At 35.1% G+C, this 23,790-nt stretch overlaps 2 protein-coding genes across 2 annotated transcripts in view; one reads left to right on the top strand and one right to left on the bottom strand.

Moving 5' to 3' along the window:
* Positions 1-10,058, top strand: part of LOC126893277 (cathepsin L-like proteinase) — a 39,368-nt gene extending 29,310 nt beyond the window's left edge. The window contains exon 5 of the mRNA XM_050663294.1: positions 9,700-10,058. Coding sequence (XP_050519251.1) covers positions 9,700-9,950 — 251 coding nt within the window. The 3' untranslated portion in view covers positions 9,951-10,058. The remainder of the gene's footprint in view (positions 1-9,699) is intronic.
* LOC126893274 (uncharacterized) overlaps positions 1-23,790 on the bottom strand; it is a 518,645-nt gene that overhangs the window by 318,649 nt on the left and 176,206 nt on the right. The window lies entirely within an intron of this gene.

Here is a 23,790-nt window from a genome sequence, read left to right as displayed (position 1 = left end):
CAGAAGTTAACTCCTGTTCTTCGTCTTAAGTCTTCAATTCTAACTCGGTCATGAAGCGATATACTCAGCATCGACCTTTCTATTTTCCTCAGAACTATTTGCAGCGTTGCAGAAGTTGTAGCTGTCAATGTCAAAGTTTTGGTACCATAGGTCATCACAGGTAACACGCATTGGTAAAATGTTTTACGTTCCAAAGAAATTGGTATATCGCTTTTAAAGATGTCTTTGAGTTTTCCATAGGCTGCCCATGCTAGGTTTATTCTTCTTCGTTTTTCGCATGTTTTTTTTACGTTTTTTACAAACATATTCTAGTACTGCGGTAAAGAGTTTAGGTGATAAGGTATCGCTCTGTCGGACTCCTCTGCCGATTGGGATAGGATCCGTGTTTTTATGAGGTTTCGGGGACATAGTTGCGTTCTTGTATGTATTGTTAATTAACCTTGTGTATCGGCAGTCAATGCGGCATGCTTTCAGGATTTTGTCAAATTCTACCGTGTCAACGGCTTTATGGAAATATACAAAAACAACGAGTGGTCGATTGTATTCTATACATTTTTTTACCGTTTTAATGCTCTGTAGGTGATCGTTTGTTCCAAATCCGGTACGAAATCCTGCTTGTTCTATAGGCTTAATTTCATTCATTGTTTGCCCATTCTTGATCTTATGTGATGTTTCCACCTGTTTTAAGGTGTATTTCCCTTCATCTATTTTTGTCACCACTGCTAGTCTTCCGTGCCCACCAGTTTTTATTATTCCTGTTATTTTGCTTGTTAGTTAGTTTATTTATGCTTGGTTGCACCAACAGATCTTAAGCTTAAGACGTGTCTTAAGCTCAGCTTACGAAACATACATAGAGTTGCACCATTGAGTTTTAGATCAATTTTCAGCTTGCCACAATGGATTGATTGCCACGTGAATTGCATCTTAAACTTCGTCTCAGTTAAGACATGCTTAGATAAGAATCGAAAAATATGGTGCAACGTAAGTAAGACTTAAGGTGGCCCTATCTATAAGCTGAGCTGGGATAAGCTGGAGCTTAGGATTTGTTGGTACAACCAGGCATTACATTTCTTTTAAAAACTCAAAATGACAGCCTTTTGTTGGCAAAAAACCCTACACAACATCCCAAAAAATGACAGTCTCTTGTCGACGGAAGATTTTAATGCCCGAATTCGGATGAACATCATACCAGGTATTAAACAGAGATATAATGAAGACGTGTTAAATGATAATGGGGAGTCACTGATCAATTTCTGCACATACAATGAATTGCGCATCAATAACACCTACTTCCCTCACAAGACACAACATAAATACAAATTTTACAATACGAGGGGTCAGAAATCAGCTATGGACTACATAACAACAAATAAGAACATACATCCTTCCCAAATATTAGATGTGATAACCTCGAATTCAGCTAATGTGGGAAGTGACCATAGTCTGCTATGGAAGCATAAATACGAATAGAAGTTCAACGGAAAACAAGAAGATCGCAAACAGTTGAGAAAACACAAAAATAAACATCTAGTTGCATGTGGCAACCATCAATCAGATATCTATATCAGAAAAGACTAACTTCCAAAATAGAAGCAAATAAAATTTTGGAGGAAGATAACATAGAAATAGCATGGAAAAAACTAGAAGATAATCTGAACTCAGCAGCACGTGAAGCGTTGGAAACCAGAACAGTAAATATAAACCTCAAGAAACCTAACAAAACGCCCTGGTTCCGACAAGAAATCAAAACAAAGTAAAGAAAACCTGTAAAGAAAAACGAGAAGTCCACTTAGAGTACAGATCACAACAAACACCAGAGGCTTACAACAACTACAAAAGAATAAGGAACGAGATTAAAGCATTAGTAAAGAAGACCAAAGACGAATACTGGCGGATTTTCTCATCAAGAATGGAAGCCGACTACTACGGACTGCAAAGGCAAATATAGAGATTTATTAGAATGCAGAGAAAAGAAATAAGCGAAATAGATGTCGATACCTGGACCTCCTGTCTCACTCAATTGTTTAAGACAGGCCGACAGGCGAAGACCAGACCTTACCAGAAACTCCAAAGATAACAACCGAAAATGTAATCGTCACAACGGAGGAAATTACTAAAGCATTAAGGCGGAAATACATATCGGCGCCGCGAACTCCGCGCCGTGTGTGCGCCGCGCGTTCGTGGCGCGGTTATTGTTCGTTAAAATTTTTCATTTTGACGATCCAGAGGAAACTTACGAACGTTTAGTAATTGTAGATAATCATGTCTCTGTCCTGTACTTCTACTACATCTTATTTTGGTATTGTTTTGAAACTATTTTCTTGTGTCATCTTATGCAATTTACTATTTTATGTGGAATAAGCCACAGTTTGGGAACATTTCGGGAACTACCTTTTTCGCTTCCTGGCAACACAAATATAATGGTAGGGGAGCCCAAGCGGGGATTTTTGCAGTTACTCGAGCGCGTCAGATTATCATATGGGGAGAAACGTGGTACCCTGCAGATGTACCTCCACCATATATTGGCTCTTAACACAGGGGAGTTCGTTCAGGTGGGCCCGAAAAAAAATTTATCCTTAAAATATTCGAAATTGTCAGATTAAGATAAGGTAAGTTAAGTACATGCAAAAGAGTCTATATTTCAAAAATATGACGATTTGAGCGGGGCGTACGGAAATGGGTGAGTCAAAAAGTTTCACAAAAAAAAAGCGAATATTTCGCGAAATGAACGTCAGATTGAAAAACTAAAAACTACGTGTTCAATATTTTTCAAAAATCTATCGAAAAATACCAAACTTGACCCCCCACGGAAAGGGGTGGGGGGTAAATTTAAAATTTTAAATACAAATCCCGCGATCTTTCGCAAAATAAACATCATATCGAAAAACTGCAAATACACTTTATCAATGTTTTTGAAAAATCTATCGAATGGTTCCAAGCACGACCCCCCACGGAGGTGAGGTGGGGGGTTACTTTAAAATCTTAAATGGTAGACCCCGTTTCTTATTGCAGATTTGGATTGTTTGTATAAAAATAAACAACTTTTATTCGAAACATTTTTTTGAATTATGGATAGATGGCGCTATAATCGGAAAAAAGATTGTTGGAAATGGAAAATTAAATTAAAAAATGAAAAGTCCCCACTAAAATGGAAAATTTTACTTAACTTTTTTGGTTTTAGGACCTAATAATCACAACCCAATAGGTCCCCAAAGCCCTCGAGTGACTGCACATTTAGCATACTTTGCTCCCCTACCATAATATATCTGCTTGTTCCTACAACCAGAAACAAAATTAGAGAACTATAGGTACTTCCAAGTCATGCGATACCTTTTTCGTTTTCCGGTGACACAATTGTAATGTATCTGCTTGTTTCAACTGCGTAGCTTCACTAGAAACGAAATTAGAGAACTATAGGTTCTTCCAAGCCCTGTGTTAACTTTTTCGCTTTCCGACGACACAATTATAACATATCTACTTGTTCCAACTCCGTTGCTTCACCAGAAGCGAAGTTAGGAAACTATAGGCTCTTCCAAGTTGTGCGTTATCTTTTTCGTTTTCCGGTGACCCAATTATAATATATATGCTTGTTCCAACTACGTTGCTTCACCAGAAGCGAAGTTAGAAAACTATTGGGTCTTCCAAGTTGTGCGTTACCTTTTTGGCTTTCCGGTGACCCAATTATAATATATCTGCTTGTTCCAACTCCGTTGCTTCACCAGAAGCGAAGTTAGAAAACTACTGGGTCTTCCAAGTTGTGCGTTACCTTTTTGGCTTTCCGGTGACCCAATTATAATATATCTGCTTGTTCAAACTCAGTTGCTTCACCAGAAGCGAAGTTAGGAAACTATAGGCTCTTCCAAGATGTGCGTTACCTTTTTCGCTTTCTGACGACACAATTATAACATATCTACTTGTTCCAACTCCGTTGCTTCACCAGAAGCGAAGTTAGGAAACTATAGGCTCTTCCAAGTTGTGCGTTACCTTTTTCGTTTTCCGGTGACCCAATTATAATATATATGCTTGTTCCAACTACGTTGCTTCACCAGAAGCGAAGTTAGAAAACTATTGGGTCTTCCAAGTTGTGCGTTAGCTTTTTCGCTTTCCGGTGACCCAATTTTAATATATCTGCTTGTTCCAACTCAGTTGCTTCACCAGAAGCGAAGTTAGGAAACTATAAGCTCTTCCAAGATGTGCGTTACCTTTTTCGCTTTCCGAAGACACAATTATAACATATCTACTTGTTCCAACTCCGTTGCTTCACCAGAAGCGAAGTTAGAAAACTACTGGGTCTTCCAAGTTGTGCGTTACCTTTTTGGCTTTCCGGTGACCCAATTATAATATATCTGCTTGTTCCAACTCCGTTGCTTCACCAGAAGCGAAGTTAGAAAACTATTGGGTCCTCCAAGTTGTGCGTTACCTTTTTGGCTGTCCGGTGACCCAATTATAATATATCTGCTTGTTCCAACTCTGTTACTTCACCAGAAGCGAAGTTAGAAAACTACTGGATCTTCCAAATTGTGCGTTACCTTTTTGGCTTTCCGGTGACCCAATTATAATATATCTGCTTGTTCCAACTCTGTTGCTTCACCAGAAGCGAAGTTAGAAAACTATTGGGTCTTCCAAGTTGTGCCTTACCTTTTTCGCTTTCCGGTGACACAATTATAATATATCCGCTTGTTTCAACTGCGTTGCTTCACCAGACACGAAGTTAGAAAACTATTGGTTCTCCAAGTCGTGCGTTACCTATTTCGCTTTCCGGTGACACATAATATATATCTGCTTATGAATGTTTTTTTGATATTGATAACTATTTCCGAAGTGAAAGTCGAAAGGTCAAGTAAACTTGATTTCAAACTCGAATTGTGGCTTATGCCCAAATAAAATAATAAATCTTATTTTTAATACATGTTATTTTTAGTACAACAATGAACTAACATTTTTTAAAAAGGTCCGCATGTACATTTTTTTATTTCAGCTTCTATTTCCGTTCAGATCGGATTTAAGTTGTTTCTTTAAATTAAATGGTTCTTTATTGAGGATCCCACAATAATGATTTTCCACGGTACATCAATTTCCTTCCGACAGCTACGACCATTCCATTACTAACAAATATTCAACTCATGCGCGCCAAAACCAACAAACCACTCGCAAACCCGTCCAAATACGTATTGCGAACCATCAAAGCGTTTGTTGAAAAACCGACAGAATTTAGATCGTGGTGCGCCGTATGCGTGCCGTTTGTGCGTCACTTGAAAACACGTACTAATCTGACGAATACGCTGCGCGCGAGCGGCTCGCACACCGAGCAGAGCGCATATGTATCTCCGCCTTTAGATAAACTGAATACCGTAAATCTCCAGGACCAGACAATATTCCAAACGAAACGATGAAATACGGTAAAAACACATTAAATGAACAACTAAGCCCGACCGCACATCAAAGAAACATGAAACGTAAATTACGTTTCATGGAAATAAACCACTGCTAAACAAATATATATCCGGCCATTTATGAGACTCTCCGAAAATAAAAATGTGTCATGAGCATGAATCACACTCGTTTCATTAGTAGGCGGACTTTGAGATTTTTTTAGCAGTGTTTTCTTTTCATGAAACATGTTTTTCGTTTCATGTTTCACGTTTTTCGTTTCATGTTTCTTTGGTGTGCGGCTTGGCTTAGCATACTTCTTTCTCTACAAAAAATTCTATCGGGACATACAATACCTAACAGCTGGCGCACTAGCACAACGATCTTAATGTTTAAAAAGGGTAATAAAACGATACCCGAAAACTACCGACGAATAAAAATGCTCAGTACCGCTCTGAAATTGACCATAAAAGTCATACCACCAAAATCATCAACGAAATAGATCTAACAGATGAACAACAAGGCTTTAGATCCGGAAGATCTTGTACCGATGCAGTTTTTGTCGTCAGATAAGTCATGAAAAAATCACTAGAGTACAACATAGATATACAAAAAGGCATTCGACCGTACAGCTCAATGACGTAATTCAGCGGTTATATAAACGAAACATACCATCAAGACCATCGAAAACATATAGAGCAGAAATAACATCTTCTCTTCTTCTTTTTCTTCTTTTTGTATAGACATGACTCTGTCTGTTTTTTCAATGTGCCTCTAGTAAGTTGTCGTTCCATCGTTTTCGTGGTCTTCCCACTGATCGTCTTCCTATTGGCGAACCGTCTCTCGCTGTCCTGACTACCCTATTTGTTGTCATTCGGCTTATGTGGTCATTTTATTCTATTCTTATGTTTCTTACCCAGTTATTAACGTTATACACCTTGCATCTCCGTCGTATATCTGTACTTCTAGCTCTGTCCCATAGAGTCTTAGCATCGATTTTTAGAAGGGTTTTCATCTCCGCTGTTTCGAGCAATCTTTTTGTCCTCTCTGTGTGGGGTCGTGTTTCTACCGCGTATGTCATTATTGGTCTGATGACTGTTTTGTAAATTCTGCCTTTCATTTCCTTTCCGATATTTTTATTTCTCCATATTGTGTCATTCAGGCAACCTGCGGCTCTGTTTGCTCTATTCACTTGATCTTGACAGTCGGTCCCAAGCCCGGATAAAATGTGAAGGGTTGATTGGCAAGGTTAGCAACCTACCAATCGGAAAAACGAATACTGCTCAAAGAAACAATGTGAAGCCTCGGAACCGGACTGATCATATGAAGACGACCATGGCGAGAAATAAGGACAAAAGAAAAACATTGATGAGAATTACCACATGGAACATCAGATCACTCAACACTAGAGATCAAGAAATCACCAAAGTATTAAAAGCGAAACAAATAGATATATGCGCTTTACAGGAAACAAAAAAGAAAGGAAAAGGACAATCAAGATTAGGCGAATATATACTAATCTACAGTGGAGTAGCAAAAGAAAACAGGGCCAAAGTAGGTGTAGCATTACTAATACATAAAAAATACCAAAATCACATCAAAGAGTGTCAATATATATTGGAAAGAATAGGGAACTTGCACTAAAAAATTTTTTTGCATAAAATTGTTAATTTATGTTTTAAAATGTTATATTTAAAATATTACGTCATAACAATGAATAGTGTACGTACAACATCTAATCAAAGTTCCGCGCCTAAAATTTCCGTTTTAAACAACTTCAAAAGCGAGACCTGGAGTCTGACGTCACAGGCCACTCGTATCGTTTGCCCGTTCGGGGTGGGCTATTGCATTTAATGCAGTTTGCCCATAGATAAATAATATAGTTGAAATATCTTGTTTTACTCTGTGGCAAAAATGATTTTTTCTGTGACAGGCAAAATATTAACAATTTATCTCTGTTGACATGTATCAAAAAGTTCTTTTTTATGAAATAACTTTTGTCGTTTCTTGTGTTGAAGAACAAAGAAGAAACAAGTAACTTAAAAATAAACAAAACTTTTAGTAATAAAAGTAAGAGCAACTAAAAAGTATTGGTGCTACTATAGTATGCGGTCTACAGTCGGGCTTCTACTATAGCTTGCGGTCTACCGAGGGATGCGGTGTAAGTATAAGCTGAGATGATAAAGATATTAACTTGTAAAATTACAATAATAATTCTTCTTTTTTTTTGCGTATTATTAACTTTGCAAAGAAGGACTTTGTTGGCTATGTACACGTTCTATCGGTACGTCTACTAATCACCATAATCTTTTCTCAGAAGGCTTTGAACACAATAATGAAAGGCTCCAGTAGGTACTAATAAACATTACAATAAAATATAATCTTTATTATAATGCAAATTACACCGTAATATTTTCCAGGATATACGAAATTCTTCGATTAGAGGTAGGTAGATCAAACCCACGGGGTAAACCTTATACTATAATATAATGGTACCAAACTATTGTTATAAACGGTTTAAACATGCTTATTATTAACTCTTACTTATTTGCCTTGACACCTCGCATTTCTCCAATAGAATAGCTTTCACTACTTTTTATAAAAGTTGCCACGATGAGGACGTCAACGGTAGGTAAGTTAGTCAGATTGACCTTTTGAAAAACCCTCGTCCGTCATAGTATGCGTTTAAACTCTTTACAAAGTAGCACTCAACTTTATCAATTTCAGTTTAAAACTAAGCTGATTGGGGAACTACTTATTACAATATATAAGATGAACATAAATAATACCTAGGAATTTTCCATTAAAGACGATTAAAATGTAATATACCCGTGATACCTACCCTAATCGCGTTGTTTCCGCCTAGCTAGTCCGGTTGACCGTGGCCCGTGACGTCGAACCAATAGAAGGACGTTCAAGAGCCTCCTAAGGTATTTGAATTTTATAGCATTTTCAAAGCGTCGTAATTAGCGTACGGGTTAAAAATATTTGTTTTTTTTGCATGCAAGTGTTTTAAGATCATGTTACCTTATGTTTTTTAATATCATTTTAATATTTAAAAATTTATGCAAGTTCCCTATTGTCACAGCAAAAATTAGAATGGAAAAGGAAGACCTGAACATCATCGGAGTATAAGGCTCAGAAAATAACAAGCCTCAAACAAGGGAAATCTTTTATGACGAATTACAACAAGTAGTAGATCAAGTTAGAGGGAAGATGATAATACTGGGGGATTTTAACGTTCAAATAGGTAACCAAGTAATACCCGGAATTAAGCAAAAACACAATGAAAATGTTAAAAACAGAAATAACATACAGGCCAGAATTAATAACAAACTAACACAGTCGATACCAGTGGAAAGAGGCATACATCAAGGAAATTCATTGAGCCCGCTGCTGTTTAACCTTCTAACCGCCAACACTGAGACAGTGAAGATGACATTCAGAGACTTTTATATCAATTTAATAAAACAGCAAGAAAGTTCAACATGATAATATCATCAAATAAAACAAAAAGTACAGCGTAAACAAAAATACAGCAAAATAATCCTGCAGAAAAGAAGTATCAGCTACCTGGGACTCCCAAGCTGGGAGTGCTAATGCACAGTTATGGCGACACTGGAGCGGAAGTTGCCCAACAAATAAACAGAGCCAACAGAATAGCAGGATGTCTTAAACACACTATTTGGCACAACACACATCTACGGACAGAAACAAAGGCCAAGATTTATGTAGGACAGTAGTAAGGCCAATTAGGAGTTACATTGAAACAAGATCTAACACCACAAGGACAAAAAGACTGATGGAAACGTGTGAAATGAGAATAGTCCGAGATGACACAGGAAAATCATTATGGGACAGGCAACGCAGCACCTCAGGCAAAGCTGTAATGTAGAGAACATAAATGACTGGACACTGAAAAGAAAAAAAGAATGGTGTAGCCATATAAGCAGAACGGGAGAAGGAAAACTGGTAACGATAGCACAAGACAGATCACGAAACGGCCGAAGAAGTATGGGAAGGCCAAATAACAAGATGGAGTGACAACCTGGATATCTGATGAGGAGGCATCCGAAGATGGAACAGGCGCGTGCCTATTAAGGAAGCAGGAAGAAGAATACATTTTTTTAGTTTTACGTGTTTTTTTTATTTTAGTATTTACAAAAGCCAACGAATTTTATTTCGTTTGCTATTGCTGCTAACTTTATACTTTTTATTTCCAGTTTTACTTCGTATACTTCGTTTTACTTCGTCTTTTGTCTCAATTTCCAATTTTTGTGTAACAAAGAAGTGTGTATTTACCAATTTAAAATATTTTATACTTTTTAGATAAAGTTGGACCAGTTTCTGTTGCAGTTGCTATAGGTCAATGGGATGAATATAAAGGAGGTATTTTTAATAAAGCAAATTGTGGAACTCGACAAACACATGCAGTTACTGCTGTAGGATATACTGATAAGTACATTCTCCTTAAAAATTCGTGGGGAGCCAGGTGGGGAGAAAACGGATATATCAAGTTAGCTAGAGGACGTAATATGTGTGGTATTAACAACGAAAATAATGTTTATCCCATATTATAAATAGTAAATACTAATATTGAAATATTTTGGAACATAGTAAATTTTAACAATTGTGCAAAAACAACATATTAGTGATGTCAGTAAATAAAGAGCATATCATAAAAAGTATTGACAGTTTGTTTTCGTTATATTTCCAGCAACTGATGTATACAAAACTTTGAACTGATGTTGCGCATGACACACTTAACATTTTGTGATTGTATTATCCACTCAAAGGTGAAGAAGCCAATGAACACGATTACAAAACAGAAGACAGGTATATCACTAAATAAACTGAAGTAGAAGCGAGAATAAACATCAGAAACTCACTAATTGTCTCACAACATTGCTTAACAAACTCTTAGACAAAACAGAGATACCATAAGATTGGCACATCAGTATCACAATACCGATTTTTAAGAAAGGAGAAAACATTTACGGAGAACTACAGAGGAATAACTATCCTTAAATACCACAATGAAGTTTTCAGGAGAAGGATTCAGAAAAGGCAGGTCGACAACGGACGCAATATTTATCATGAAACAATAAACAGGGAAGTCGATAGAATATAACCAACCCGCATACATTTGCTTCGTAGACCTAACAAAAGCATTTGACAAAGTCAAACTTAGCGATATATTACAGAAAATGAAGCAAAAAGGGTACCGGCAAATATTGGGGAAGTCATGAAAGAGATGAACAATAACAACACGACAAAAATTAAATGATTGCAGAGGATGAGGGTGACCTACAAAGACAACTTTATCGATTCTACCAAGCGTGCCGACGACTGAACATAAACCCTAACAGCACAAAACATTCCAGGAATGTACTACCAAAGTTCTATCAATATTTGAATGTCCTGACCATTCAGGGAACATTCGGTGAACATCTGATTAAATTATTCCTAGAATGTTACCATAAGACATTCTGTGAACATACTACAAATGTTCCTATATTTTAAGCTGCCAAATAATAAATACTTGTAACGATATAACATTACTTATAACAGAAACTTGTGCAAAAACGAAGAGAGGCATTTATAATTATTCTTAATTGCGTTCATTTTCAAATTCGCCGCGCGTGTATTTGTCAGAATTTGTGAACGGCGCTTAGAGAGGGCATCACGTGACTAAAAAAGACCAACGACCACAACGAACGACCTCACTTCGGCGCTTCGCGTGAATCGCGTGGCTTCGGTTCGACCATCTTGCCGTCTTGTTTTCGTTTTGGTAATGTTTGGTAAACGAAACGTGTATATTTTTTGTTGTTTGTTTTTTTTTTGTATTTGTGCTTGTATAGTGCATAATGGTGTCCTGTTCTCAACGAAAGTTGCAGTAGCAGAAGCAATGTATTCTACAGGAATAACGTTTCATACTAGGTTAGTATGCAAATTAATATGTAAACAAAGGAATAACCCCTATTTCAGAAAATACTAATACCCTAATACTATTAATAAAAAATCTTTTAAGTAACGTAGATATAACAAAGTGAATAAAATGCATAAATCAGAAGAATTATTATTTTGTAGGTTAATAATTGGTCATATCCATTTATTATTTTAATTGCGAATAAGCCACAAACTTCACTTATTCCTAACTAAAATAGTAAATAGAGATAATATAATAACAAAATAGTAAATGGAGATAATAGCAAAATTTATTTATTGGGATTATTTTTGTAAAATTAAAATAATAATTCTTTTTACGTTTTTGCTAATGTAGGCGTTTATAAACACGACGGTAGACCACACACTATAATAGTACCAACTACATATAATGAATACACCGAATATAAAGATATTGTCGGTCCGCTAAACTCAGAGTCTCAGTACAACTGAGTCTCAGACACAACTGGCTAGTGATTTTAGTAAATAATTTTGCAAATTTTACCAAAAAAAAAAGAAAATAATTACTAAATAGTTAATAATTACTAATTAGTTAGTAATAGGGCTTTTCATTCAGTCATTTGTTTCGAGCATCTATCATATTATGTCGTATAATCCGTGTATATTAATATTATACACAGATTATACAACATATGACAGGAGCTGGAAACAAATGACAATCGATGAAAAGCCCTACTTTGCCCAATTTTGGCAAATTTGGCCAAAAACAAAAAAAATTACCTACTAAAATCACTAACCAGTTTTGTCTGAGTTTAGCGAACCGACTATATTAATGAACAATTTCTAAGCTGTTTTATAATATTTTTGAGTTCATTAATCATATTTTTTATTTAAAACATATATTCGTTAATAATGCTTAGTAATGCACATATTTGTATTTTCAGCTTTCCAGAAGATCCTGAGAAGAAGGTGTAAAGTATAGATCAGATTTGTTAGTAGATGAGTATGTTAAAAACATTTTTTAGAAAAAGATATTGACAGAACTTCACTTTCATCTGTTCATTGAGAGGCTGTGCTGTTCCAATAGCTTATGTCACACAGGTAATATGCTTAACCTAATTAATAATATAGTCTGTACAATATAGATACCGTTGCACTTCATTATCTACATCAGAGATCTAAGTTGACATTGTTTAATTATTTGATTAATATTCCATGTTTGATTAATATTCAATGTAAATAAATAAAAACATCAGAAATAGAAAACAAGAATTAAGTTATAATCTTACGTTAAAGTAAATAATAAAAACAATAAATATAATAAAATAAATACTTATTTGTTTGTGAAAAAGCTATTTCTTTGTGGCATTTTTGTAATAAACTAGTCTAACTGGGAAATAAGCCACAATTTACTTGAAAAAATAATTTTATTAAGGGTCTACTTCCACATCGGACGTCATTGTCAAAATACAAAATATTATTTATTATTTATTTAAATATTATTTAATATTTATTTTATTATTATCCAGATTTAGCCATACGGCTCACACTCCCTCTAGGGGGAAAATTGACTCATCCCAGACACCTACGGTATCAAAAGGATTGAGCTCTGGTGGGACTCTTTCCGTGTTATCGAGCCCTAGGTGACTTGATATGCTGGAGTATCTCCCAGAAATTTTCGTACACATCTGGCCGTCGCAAGTAGTACAGCTTTCTGCATGGTCTTATAAAGATGTTCATTTAGACCCAGCTTTTTTATGTTTTCGAGGTTCTTCGGAATAACTCCAGTAGTAGACATAATACTAGGTATCGTCTAGGTACTTTGCATTCTTCATTGTCTTCGTATTTGAATTTTCAGATCTCTGTACTTGGCTATCTTTTCAGTAAATTTACTGCGTAGATTATTGTTGTTAGGTATCGCCACATCAATTAGTGTGGTTTGTCTTGTTAATTTATTAACTAGTATGAGATCTGGTCTATTATATGCCACTGTTTGGTCTGTAAGCACAGTGCGGTCCCAGTATAGCTTGTAGTTGCCATCCTCAAGCATACTCTCAGGGACGTATTGATAATATGGGAGATGGTTCGTTTGGAGAAGTCCCAGCTTGATAGCTATCTCTTGATGAAGGAGTTATTATTATTATTATTTATCCATATTATTACCTGTAAATAATATTTCTTCTGATTGTTAATTGTAAAGGATAGAAAAATTACCATTTATTTTAATTTTTTTTAGAATCAGCTGAGAGAAGTGGTCTACAAAAAACCAGGAAGGAAACGGAATTTGTGGCTACGAAAGGCAAAAGAAAGGTTTACAAAGCAAATGTGACACATTTTTTAATAGGAATATCAGTAAATTACATTAAAAAAATGTATGAAAAGATTTTGTGCAATTAAAATGTTTATATTTATCAAGGATGCATTATTTGGTATGGCCACATATCGTCAGTGATGTGACAATACCTCCTATCTGTTTTTCATGAGATTTGTAAGAGAGACTAAACACTTGTTTGGGCCACCTCCTGTTTTCATATATTTTTTGACTTGTTTTTTAGTAAATTCAACTATCTATTTACTACAAAACAAGTCAAAACTTACGTATGAAAACAGGAGGTGGCTTTAAAAAATGTTTTTCGTCTCCTGCAAAATTCATGAAAAAACATATAGGAGGATTGTCACATCACTGACGATATATTTCAGAGAATGTCTTAAAAATATACTGTGAATGTCCTAGGAACATACGTGGACATTCATGGAATGTTCGTGGACATTCGTGGAATGTTCCAATAAGGCATTCAGTCTAAAAAAATATACTGTGGATGTCCAAAGAACATTCGTAGACATTCATGGAATGTTCCAACAAGACATTCAAGGAATGTTTAAAATGCTGACACAGCACTTTCCTGGGACTTTCCAGGGACATTCGTGTGCTTTTGGGGACATTCCAGGAATGTTTTCAATGTCCTGTGTGTACCTTCTAGGAACATTCCTGGAATGTTTTGTGTTATTAGGGAACATATTCACGCAGAAAACAAAATGCAATACCATTGCGAAAGATCCAATTAGATGCAAGCTCGTGTTAGAGGGAAACCCATAGAACAGCTAAACCAGTTCAAATATCTAGGTGTAGATTTATCAAGTTATCATGGCTCAGCCAGAGACCTAAGAGGACCAATAAACAAGGCCGCAGTTATATCCGGATGTTTGAGAGATGTGGTCTGGAATAACCCATTATATGAGAATATACAGCAAAGTTAGAATTTATAAAACTTGCGTCAGACCTGTTATGACCTATGGTATTGAATCAAGAAAAGATACCAATAAAACCAAGAGCATACTACGAACAGCTGAAATGAACACACTAAGAGCAATTGCAGTGAAGGCAAGAAGTGATAGAATACGAAGCAACATCATCAGGGAACAATGTGGTGTGCAAGATGTAGTAAGATGGGGTAGGCAAAGACGAAGAAAATGGTTTAGTCATGTAAAAAGAATGGAGGAGCATAGACTACTAACAATTGCGCTAGAAGGAAAACCAGCTGGCAAGCGTCTACCGGGAAGACCAACAAAAAGATAGAGAGATAGCTGGCAGTCTACCTCTCAAGAAATACTTCAACGTCGGAATTAAATGATCGACAGATCTAAAACAAGTATAAACAGAAGAAGAAGATTATCCATTCCAGTGTTGTGAATATTATTTTCCTCAAAAACTTAGGCACATAAATATATTATTAGCATTATATACAAAGAATGTATATAACATAGCATAATATAAACAGCCTTTAAGATGATAACATACGAAAATTATGTCATAACAGTCTAGATTAGAGACTTAAACGTGTATGTAAACCACGTCACAAATATGATTTTTACCCACGTAGTAGAATCGCTAAAGGGAGCTGCATATGATTCTTTGGGAAAAGAAGAGCGTATTATGGAGTGATGAACTCAAGCTAAAGAAACAGATTGAGCAACGAGCGTATCACAAATGGCCTACCTCCCAAGAAGTAGAAGACAAAAACCAATACCGCAATCAACAAGGAATTTTTAATAGAATAGTTCATCATCATCATTACTTACTCCTGGCGGAGCGTTTGCCGCCCTTTTGGGCTCTCTGATTTATTTGTTGCGGAGAATCAGTCCGCTGTTGTATTTTTATTATTATAGCAGCGTGTTGTGTGACTTGGCCCTGTCCACAATTTTCCTCCACTCTTTCCGGTCCTTACACCGCTCCTTGCAACTGTAGATTCTTAGCTTCTTTATATCTCCTAAGACTTGATCTCTCCATCTTGTTTTGGGTCTTCCCTTTGGTCTCTTTGTTGTTGGTCTCCAGCCGGTTATTCACTTTAGCATAGAATCTGGGTTAGCTTTTTCTGTGTGTTCCAGCCAGCTAAGCCTTTGCGCCTTCGCGAACTTGATTATTTCTTCACCCTGGATGGCTTCTTTAATTTATCAATTGGTTAACCTTCGAAATTCGCCTACATCTGTCCTCACCAGTCCCATTATTCGTCGAAATATCTTTCTCTCTAAGATTTCCAACCTCATTTCATATTTTTGTGTTAAGCACATCATCTCTGCACCATCTTTACCGGTGATACCTCGCTTGATTGCGGTTTTGTAATTTTTTAATTTGGTTGTCTTGCTAATGTATTTTTTTTTAATATATAAGATTTTCTATATCCGTTTTAGTCCACTTAACAATGTCAAATGAATAGTCAAGCGCGGAACATGCGTAGGTATTTAGTGCCTTAACACGTTGACGGACAGACGTCTATAGACGTCTAGTTTCCATTGATGTAATGTGACACGTCTATAGACGACATTTTTAAGATAACGAGTTGTGGCAAAAAGTCGGTAGATTTTTTTTCACATTACATCTACAGATGCATATGAAATCCACGACACGATATCCATGGTCATCGTCCACATGTTTATAAAAAATGTTAAAAAACTTATTGTTTCCATAAACTACACTGGGATGCAAAATTAACCGGACACTTTAAAAATGGGTAATTTTTGATGTCTCGAATTTTCTAAACCTCTTGTCCGATTTAAGTGATTTTTTATTATGTTATAGCTTCATTTTTTAACAAAATCGCTGTAATAATATTGATGATAAACAGGTAAATTTTCAATGTATACCGGGTGTACCAATGAAACTGTGTTTTTTCTCAAACTTCGCATCAGCCTGTGGAATATTCTAGCATTTATAAAATAGTCAAAAACCCAACTATAGCCTCATGTTTTCTCAACATTTTGTTTTTTTATTCAGTCGCTTATGTTGGACCGTAAAAAAGTTAGGTACATTAACAGTTAGCCATGTTTTTCATCAACACAGGGTGTTTTTCAATAAGTATGGCAAAATTCAAGGGGTAATTCTATATGCAAAAATAATGACAGTTTGTTTTATACACCTATACCCGCACATGCTTTGTTTCTGCGATAGAGGGTGTTAAAATTTTTCTTACAAACTGAAGATTAATTTATTGCTTTAAAACCGGTTGAGATATGCAAATGAAATTTGGTGGGTTTTCAGACGTAGTTATTGTACAATTTTTGACATACAAGTAGGAATTTAATATTCACCATTGGCGCGCATACGGGTAATACGGCTCATATTACCCGTATGGGCGCCAATGGTGAATATTAATTTCTTACTCGTATGTCAAAAATTGTACAATAACTACGTCTGAAAACCCACCAAATTTCATTTGCATATCTCAACCGGTTTTAAAGCAATAAATAAATCTTCAGTTTGTCAGAAAAATTTTAACATTCTCTATCTCAGAAACGAAGCATTTGCGGACATAACGTTTATAAAACAAACTGTTATTACATTTTTATGCAGAATTACCCCTTAAAGTTTGAGAGACTTTTTTAAAACACCCTGTATTGATGAAAAACATGGCTAGTTGTTAAAGTACCTAACTTTTTTATGGTCTAATGTAAGCGAATAAATCAAAAAAGAAAATGTTGAGAAAACATGAGGCTATAGTTGGATTTTAATTTCAGTATTTTATAAATGCTAGAATATTCCACAGGGTGATGCGATCTTTGAGAAAAAAACATAGTTTGATTGGTACACCCGGTATACAATGAAAATTTAATTGTTTAGCAACAATTCTCTTACAGTGATAGTGTTAAAGAATATGGCTATAATATATTAAAAAAATCACTTAAATCGGACAACAGGTTCAAGAAATTCGAAACATCAAAAATGAACCATTTTTAAAGTGTCCGGTTAATTTTGCACCCCAGTGTATAAGCTCTAAAATAAATTCAGCAATTTCCCTATTCTACCTTGCAAAATTCATATAGTGTCACAACACTTGCTTATACATTTGACGCACTGGCCGTCAACGTGTTAAACAAATTTCTACTCTTAATGTTTGAACGAAGCAGCCGTTTTACCTTTCGTATAAACTCGGTAGTCATTCAGTTTTCATTTGCTTATGGTCAATTTTCCGCGCCTGCTTTACTCCAAGATCTTTATACATATTGTTTTCACCCATGGCCTCGATGTTCTGACCATTTTGTATATCGAATCCTCCGGGCTGTACTTTTCCTTAAAACAAGGCACTTGTCTAGTCCGAAGTGCATACTAATATGATTAGAAGAGGATTCTGCACTATTTAGCATCTCATCTAGTTGGTTTCGAGTGGAAGCCATTAATTTCAAATCATCCATATATGTACATACATACAACAGATGATTATGCTTCGCCACCTCATTGTTATTATTTATGATGCTAGAACCTGCGTCAGTGGAGTTCAATAGCTAAAATATTTATTTTATTGGTACTTGGTAGTCAACGTTGACCTAAGATGGTTGATTGGGTCCTCGGATAGAGTATCACCATGTTCCCAGAGGTTATATTCATGAACATCGGCGTTTAGCCTTTACAATATTATTTTAACACAATGTAGATTGATTTATAATCACAACCATTGGTTAGTTCTGGGGCTATTTTGCAAGTATTCAAATTCACTGATGATGGACCGATAGGTTCGAAAACGTTCTGATGAACACTTTTATTCAATCCATTGGGATTTTTAAAAATTTTAGTAAATATACCTTTTACATAGAAGTGGCTTTACTTCATGTTCCAGTTTGTTTAACTATAGGGCAGGCCGCACATCAAAGAAACATGAAACGTAAATCACGTTTCATGGAAATAAAATATTGCTAAACAAATAGACGTCCGGCCATTTATGAAACTTTCCGAAAATAAAAATGTGTTATGAGCATGAATCACACTCGTTTCATTGGTAGGAGGACTACCTATAAGATTTGTTTAGCCGTGTTTAATTTTCATGAAACGTGTTTTACGTTTCATGTTTCATGTTTTTCGTTTCATGTTTCGTTGGTGTGCGGCTTGCCTAAGGTATACAGCCAATCCAGATAACTACCCCTTTTAGTTATTTTATTATTATGTTAACAATTGTTATTTTCACCAGGTATTTAAAGGTGAATTCTAGTCTTCCACTCTATCATTATATGCTAAAAGGTCACTTTATTTCTCCTATTATTATTCGAATACTATTACTTTTTACCATACATACTCGTACTACGATTTAAATTTAAATAAATTTTTAATTTGATTTTTTTATGACACATTTTTCTAACCCTTGTGTACTCCCTTAAGAATCATCTTTATTTTTCTGTTGTACTACCCTGTTTTCTGCTTCAACACCGAGCGCGTCTTAAAAGCAATAAGGGCAAGAACAGAATAGGTAGTTGAGAACTTAAATAGTTTACATCGAGTAGAAAATTAAGGAAAATCAGATGTGGAATATTGTGTTTGGGTGTTTCGGGATTGGGAAGCAGTCGGCTCCGAGGGATTGGGATTTCTTAATAAACACAAACGTTCCGCAATTAGGACGTAGCGCCTACCAGAGAAATGTATAATGACAGATATCTAAGCAAGCATTAATTTAATCGTGCATCTGTAGAGTCATCAACAAAAGTAGCAGCTGGTGTGTTTTCGCGATGGAAACGGGAAACTTCACTATTTGGCTAGCAACAGGAACTTTTAAACGAATATTAAACCGTTACATATTACATTAATCCCTTCTAAATTATTTTAAAACATCAAATTAAAAAGTACTGTTACCTCTAAACATACAATAGTGAGTCCCAACTGAGCTAAATTTAAAATAAAGTTTTGGAAAACTATGAACAAAACCGATAATATTTTTTCAATTGGATATGGTAATTGAGTCAATACTCGCAATCTTTAGTTTGTATTTTTATTAGTTGTTACATAATCGTGGGCCAACCGGTTTCGAGTCTTACAATATATGACTCATCATCAGGCCCAGTACAAAAAAGTCTTCTCAATACAAACTACAAGCTAAAAAACACAACTACAACTGTGAAGGATATAAAACACACATCTTTGGGAACATTAGAATTTTTCTTTTCCAAGTTCCACATTGAACACAACTTACAATATAAGAGACTAAAGGTTGTTTGATCGATCAACTATCCTTATGGGAGCTGGTGACTGCATGTACATCTTTAGCTGTGGAACAGTTTCAATGGCTGTTATGTAAGTACATACCAATTACTAATAACTTTATATTATGTCTTTTGATCGCATACTATCTTGTCAGAACTCCATCATCCCTTAACTAGTTGAGGAATGATGGTAGTATATATATTAAAATTATATACCAAGCAATTTTCATCAGATTGGTCGCTCCCAATGACAATAAGTCTCATCTTTACATACTATGGAAGGTTGAGTTCAATACTACACAGTTGCTTGGCTTCATGGTGTGTGATTAAAACCAAGACAAAGTTGTTTTTATGTTATATATATATATATATATATATATATATATATATATATATATATATATATATATATATATATATATATATATATATATATATATATATATATGTGTACATGTCTCTCGTTTTGTGTTTTTTAGCTTGTAGTTTGTATTGAGAAGACTTTTTTGTACTGGGCCTGATGATGAGTCATATATTGTAAGACTCGAAACCGGTTGGCCCACGATTATGTAACAACTAATAAAAATACAAACTAAAGATTGCGAGTATTGACTCAATTACCATATCCAATTGAAAAAATATTATCGGTTTTGTTCATAGTTTTCCAAAACTTTATTTTAAATTTAGCTCAGTTGGGACTCACTATTGTATGTTTAGAGGTAACAGTACTTTTTAATTTGATGTTTTAAAATAATTTAGAAGGGATTAATGTAATATGTAACGGTTTAATATTCGTTTAAAAGTTCCTGTTGCTAGCCAAATAGTGAAGTTTCCCGTTTCCATCGCGAAAACACACCAGCTGCTACTTTTGTTGATGACTCTACAGATGCACGATTAAATTAATGCTTGCTTAGATATCTGTCATTATACATTTCTCTGGTAGGCGCTACGTCCTAATTGCGGAACGTTTGTGTTTATTAAGAAATCCCAATCCCTCGGAGCCGACTGCTTCCCAATCCCGAAACACCCAAACACAATATTCCACATCTGATTTTCCTTAATTTTCTACTCGATGTAAACTATTTAAGTTCTCAACTACCTATTCTGTTCTTGCCCTTATTGCTTTTAAGACGCGCTCGGTGTTGAAGCAGAAAACAGGGTAGTACAACAGAAAAATAAAGATGATTCTTAAGGGAGTACACAAGGGTTAGAAAAATGTGTCATAAAAAAATCAAATTAAAAATTTATTTAAATTTAAATCGTAGTACGAGTATGTATGGTAAAAAGTAATAGTATTCGAATAATAATAGGAGAAATAAAGTGACCTTTTAGCATATAATGATAGAGTGGAAGACTAGAATTCACCTTTAAATACCTGGTGAAAATAACAATTGTTAACATAATAATAAAATAACTAAAAGGGGTAGTTATCTGGATTGGCTGTATACCTTAGGCAAGCCGCACACCAACGAAACATGAAACGAAAAACATGAAACATGAAACGTAAAACACGTTTCATGAAAATTAAACACGGCTAAACAAATCTTATAGGTAGTCCTCCTACCAATGAAACGAGTGTGATTCATGCTCATAACACATTTTTATTTTCGGAAAGTTTCATAAATGGCCGGACGTCTATTTGTTTAGCAATATTTTATTTCCATGAAACGTGATTTACGTTTCATGTTTCTTTGATGTGCGGCCTGCCCTATAGTTAAACAAACTGGAACATGAAGTAAAGCCACTTCTATGTAAAAGGTATATTTACTAAAATTTTTAAAAATCCCAATGGATTGAATAAAAGTGTTCATCAGAACGTTTTCGAACCTATCGGTCCATCATCAGTGAATTTGAATACTTGCAAAATAGCCCCAGAACTAACCAATGGTTGTGATTATAAATCAATCTACATTGTGTTAAAATAATATTGTAAAGGCTAAACGCCGATGTTCATGAATATAACCTCTGGGAACATGGTGATACTCTATCCGAGGACCCAATCAACCATCTTAGGTCAACGTTGACTACCAAGTACCAATAAAATAAATATTTTAGCTATTGAACTCCACTGACGCAGGTTCTAGCATCATAAATAATAACAATGAGGTGGCGAAGCATAATCATCTGTTGTATGTATGTACATATATGGATGATTTGAAATTAATGGCTTCCACTCGAAACCAACTAGATGAGATGCTAAATAGTGCAGAATCCTCTTCTAATCATATTAGTATGCACTTCGGACTAGACAAGTGCCTTGTTTTAAGGAAAAGTACAGCCCGGAGGATTCGATATACAAAATGGTCAGAACATCGAGGCCATGGGTGAAAACAATATGTATAAAGATCTTGGAGTAAAGCAGGCGCGGAAAATTGACCATAAGCAAATGAAAACTGAATGACTACCGAGTTTATACGAAAGGTAAAACGGCTGCTTCGTTCAAACATTAAGAGTAGAAATTTGTTTAACACGTTGACGGCCAGTGCGTCAAATGTATAAGCAAGTGTTGTGACACTATATGAATTTTGCAAGGTAGAATAGGGAAATTGCTGAATTTATTTTAGAGCTTATACACTGGGGTGCAAAATTAACCGGACACTTTAAAAATGGTTCATTTTTGATGTTTCGAATTTCTTGAACCTGTTGTCCGATTTAAGTGATTTTTTTAATATATTATAGCCATATTCTTTAACACTATCACTGTAAGAGAATTGTTGCTAAACAATTAAATTTTCATTGTATACCGGGTGTACCAATCAAACTATGTTTTTTTCTCAAAGATCGCATCACCCTGTGGAATATTCTAGCATTTATAAAATACTGAAATTAAAATCCAACTATAGCCTCATGTTTTCTCAACATTTTCTTTTTTGATTTATTCGCTTACATTAGACCATAAAAAAGTTAGGTACTTTAACAACTAGCCATGTTTTTCATCAATACAGGGTGTTTTAAAAAAGTCTCTCAAACTTTAAGGGGTAATTCTGCATAAAAATGTAATAACAGTTTGTTTTATAAACGTTATGTCCGCAAATGCTTCGTTTCTGAGATAGAGAATGTTAAAATTTTTCTGACAAACTGAAGATTTATTTATTGCTTTAAAACCGGTTGAGATATGCAAATGAAATTTGGTGGGTTTTCAGACGTAGTTATTGTACAATTTTTGACATACGAGTAAGAAATTAATATTCACCATTGGCGCCCATACGGGTAATATGAGCCGTATTACCCGTATGCGCGCCAATGGTGAATATTAAATTCCTACTTGTATGTCAAAAATTGTACAATAACTACGTCTGAAAACCCACCAAATTTCATTTGCATATCTCAACCGGTTTTAAAGCAATAAATTAATCTTCAGTTTGTAAGAAAAATTTTAACACCCTCTATCGCAGAAACAAAGCATGTGCGGGTATAGGTGTATAAAACAAACTGTCATTATTTTTGCATATAGAATTACCCCTTGAATTTTGCCATACTTATTGAAAAACACCCTGTGTTGATGAAAAACATGGCTAACTGTTAATGTACCTAACTTTTTTACGGTCCAACATAAGCGACTGAATAAAAAAACAAAATGTTGAGAAAACATGAGGCTATAGTTGGGTTTTTGACTATTTTATAAATGCTAGAATATTCCACAGGCTGATGCGAAGTTTGAGAAAAAACACAGTTTCATTGGTACACCCGGTATACATTGAAAATTTACCTGTTTATCATCAATATTATTACAGCGATTTTGTTAAAAAATGAAGCTATAACATAATAAAAAATCACTTAAATCGGACAAGAGGTTTAGAAAATTCGAGACATCAAAAATTACCCATTTTTAAAGTGTCCGGTTAATTTTGCATCCCAGTGTAGTTTATGGAAACAATAAGTTTTTTAACATTTTTTATAAACATGTGGACGATGACCATGGATATCGTGTCGTGGATTTCATATGCATCTGTAGATGTAATGTGAAAAAAAATCTACCGACTTTTTGCCACAACTCGTTATCTTAAAAATGTCGTCTATAGACGTGTCACATTACATCAATGGAAACTAGAC

Source organism: Diabrotica virgifera, chromosome 10 (genome assembly GCF_917563875.1).
Source record: "Diabrotica virgifera virgifera chromosome 10, PGI_DIABVI_V3a".
NCBI classification, from domain to species: Eukaryota; Metazoa; Arthropoda; class Insecta; order Coleoptera; family Chrysomelidae; genus Diabrotica; species Diabrotica virgifera.
This window is presented reverse-complemented; position numbering and strand designations above follow the sequence as displayed.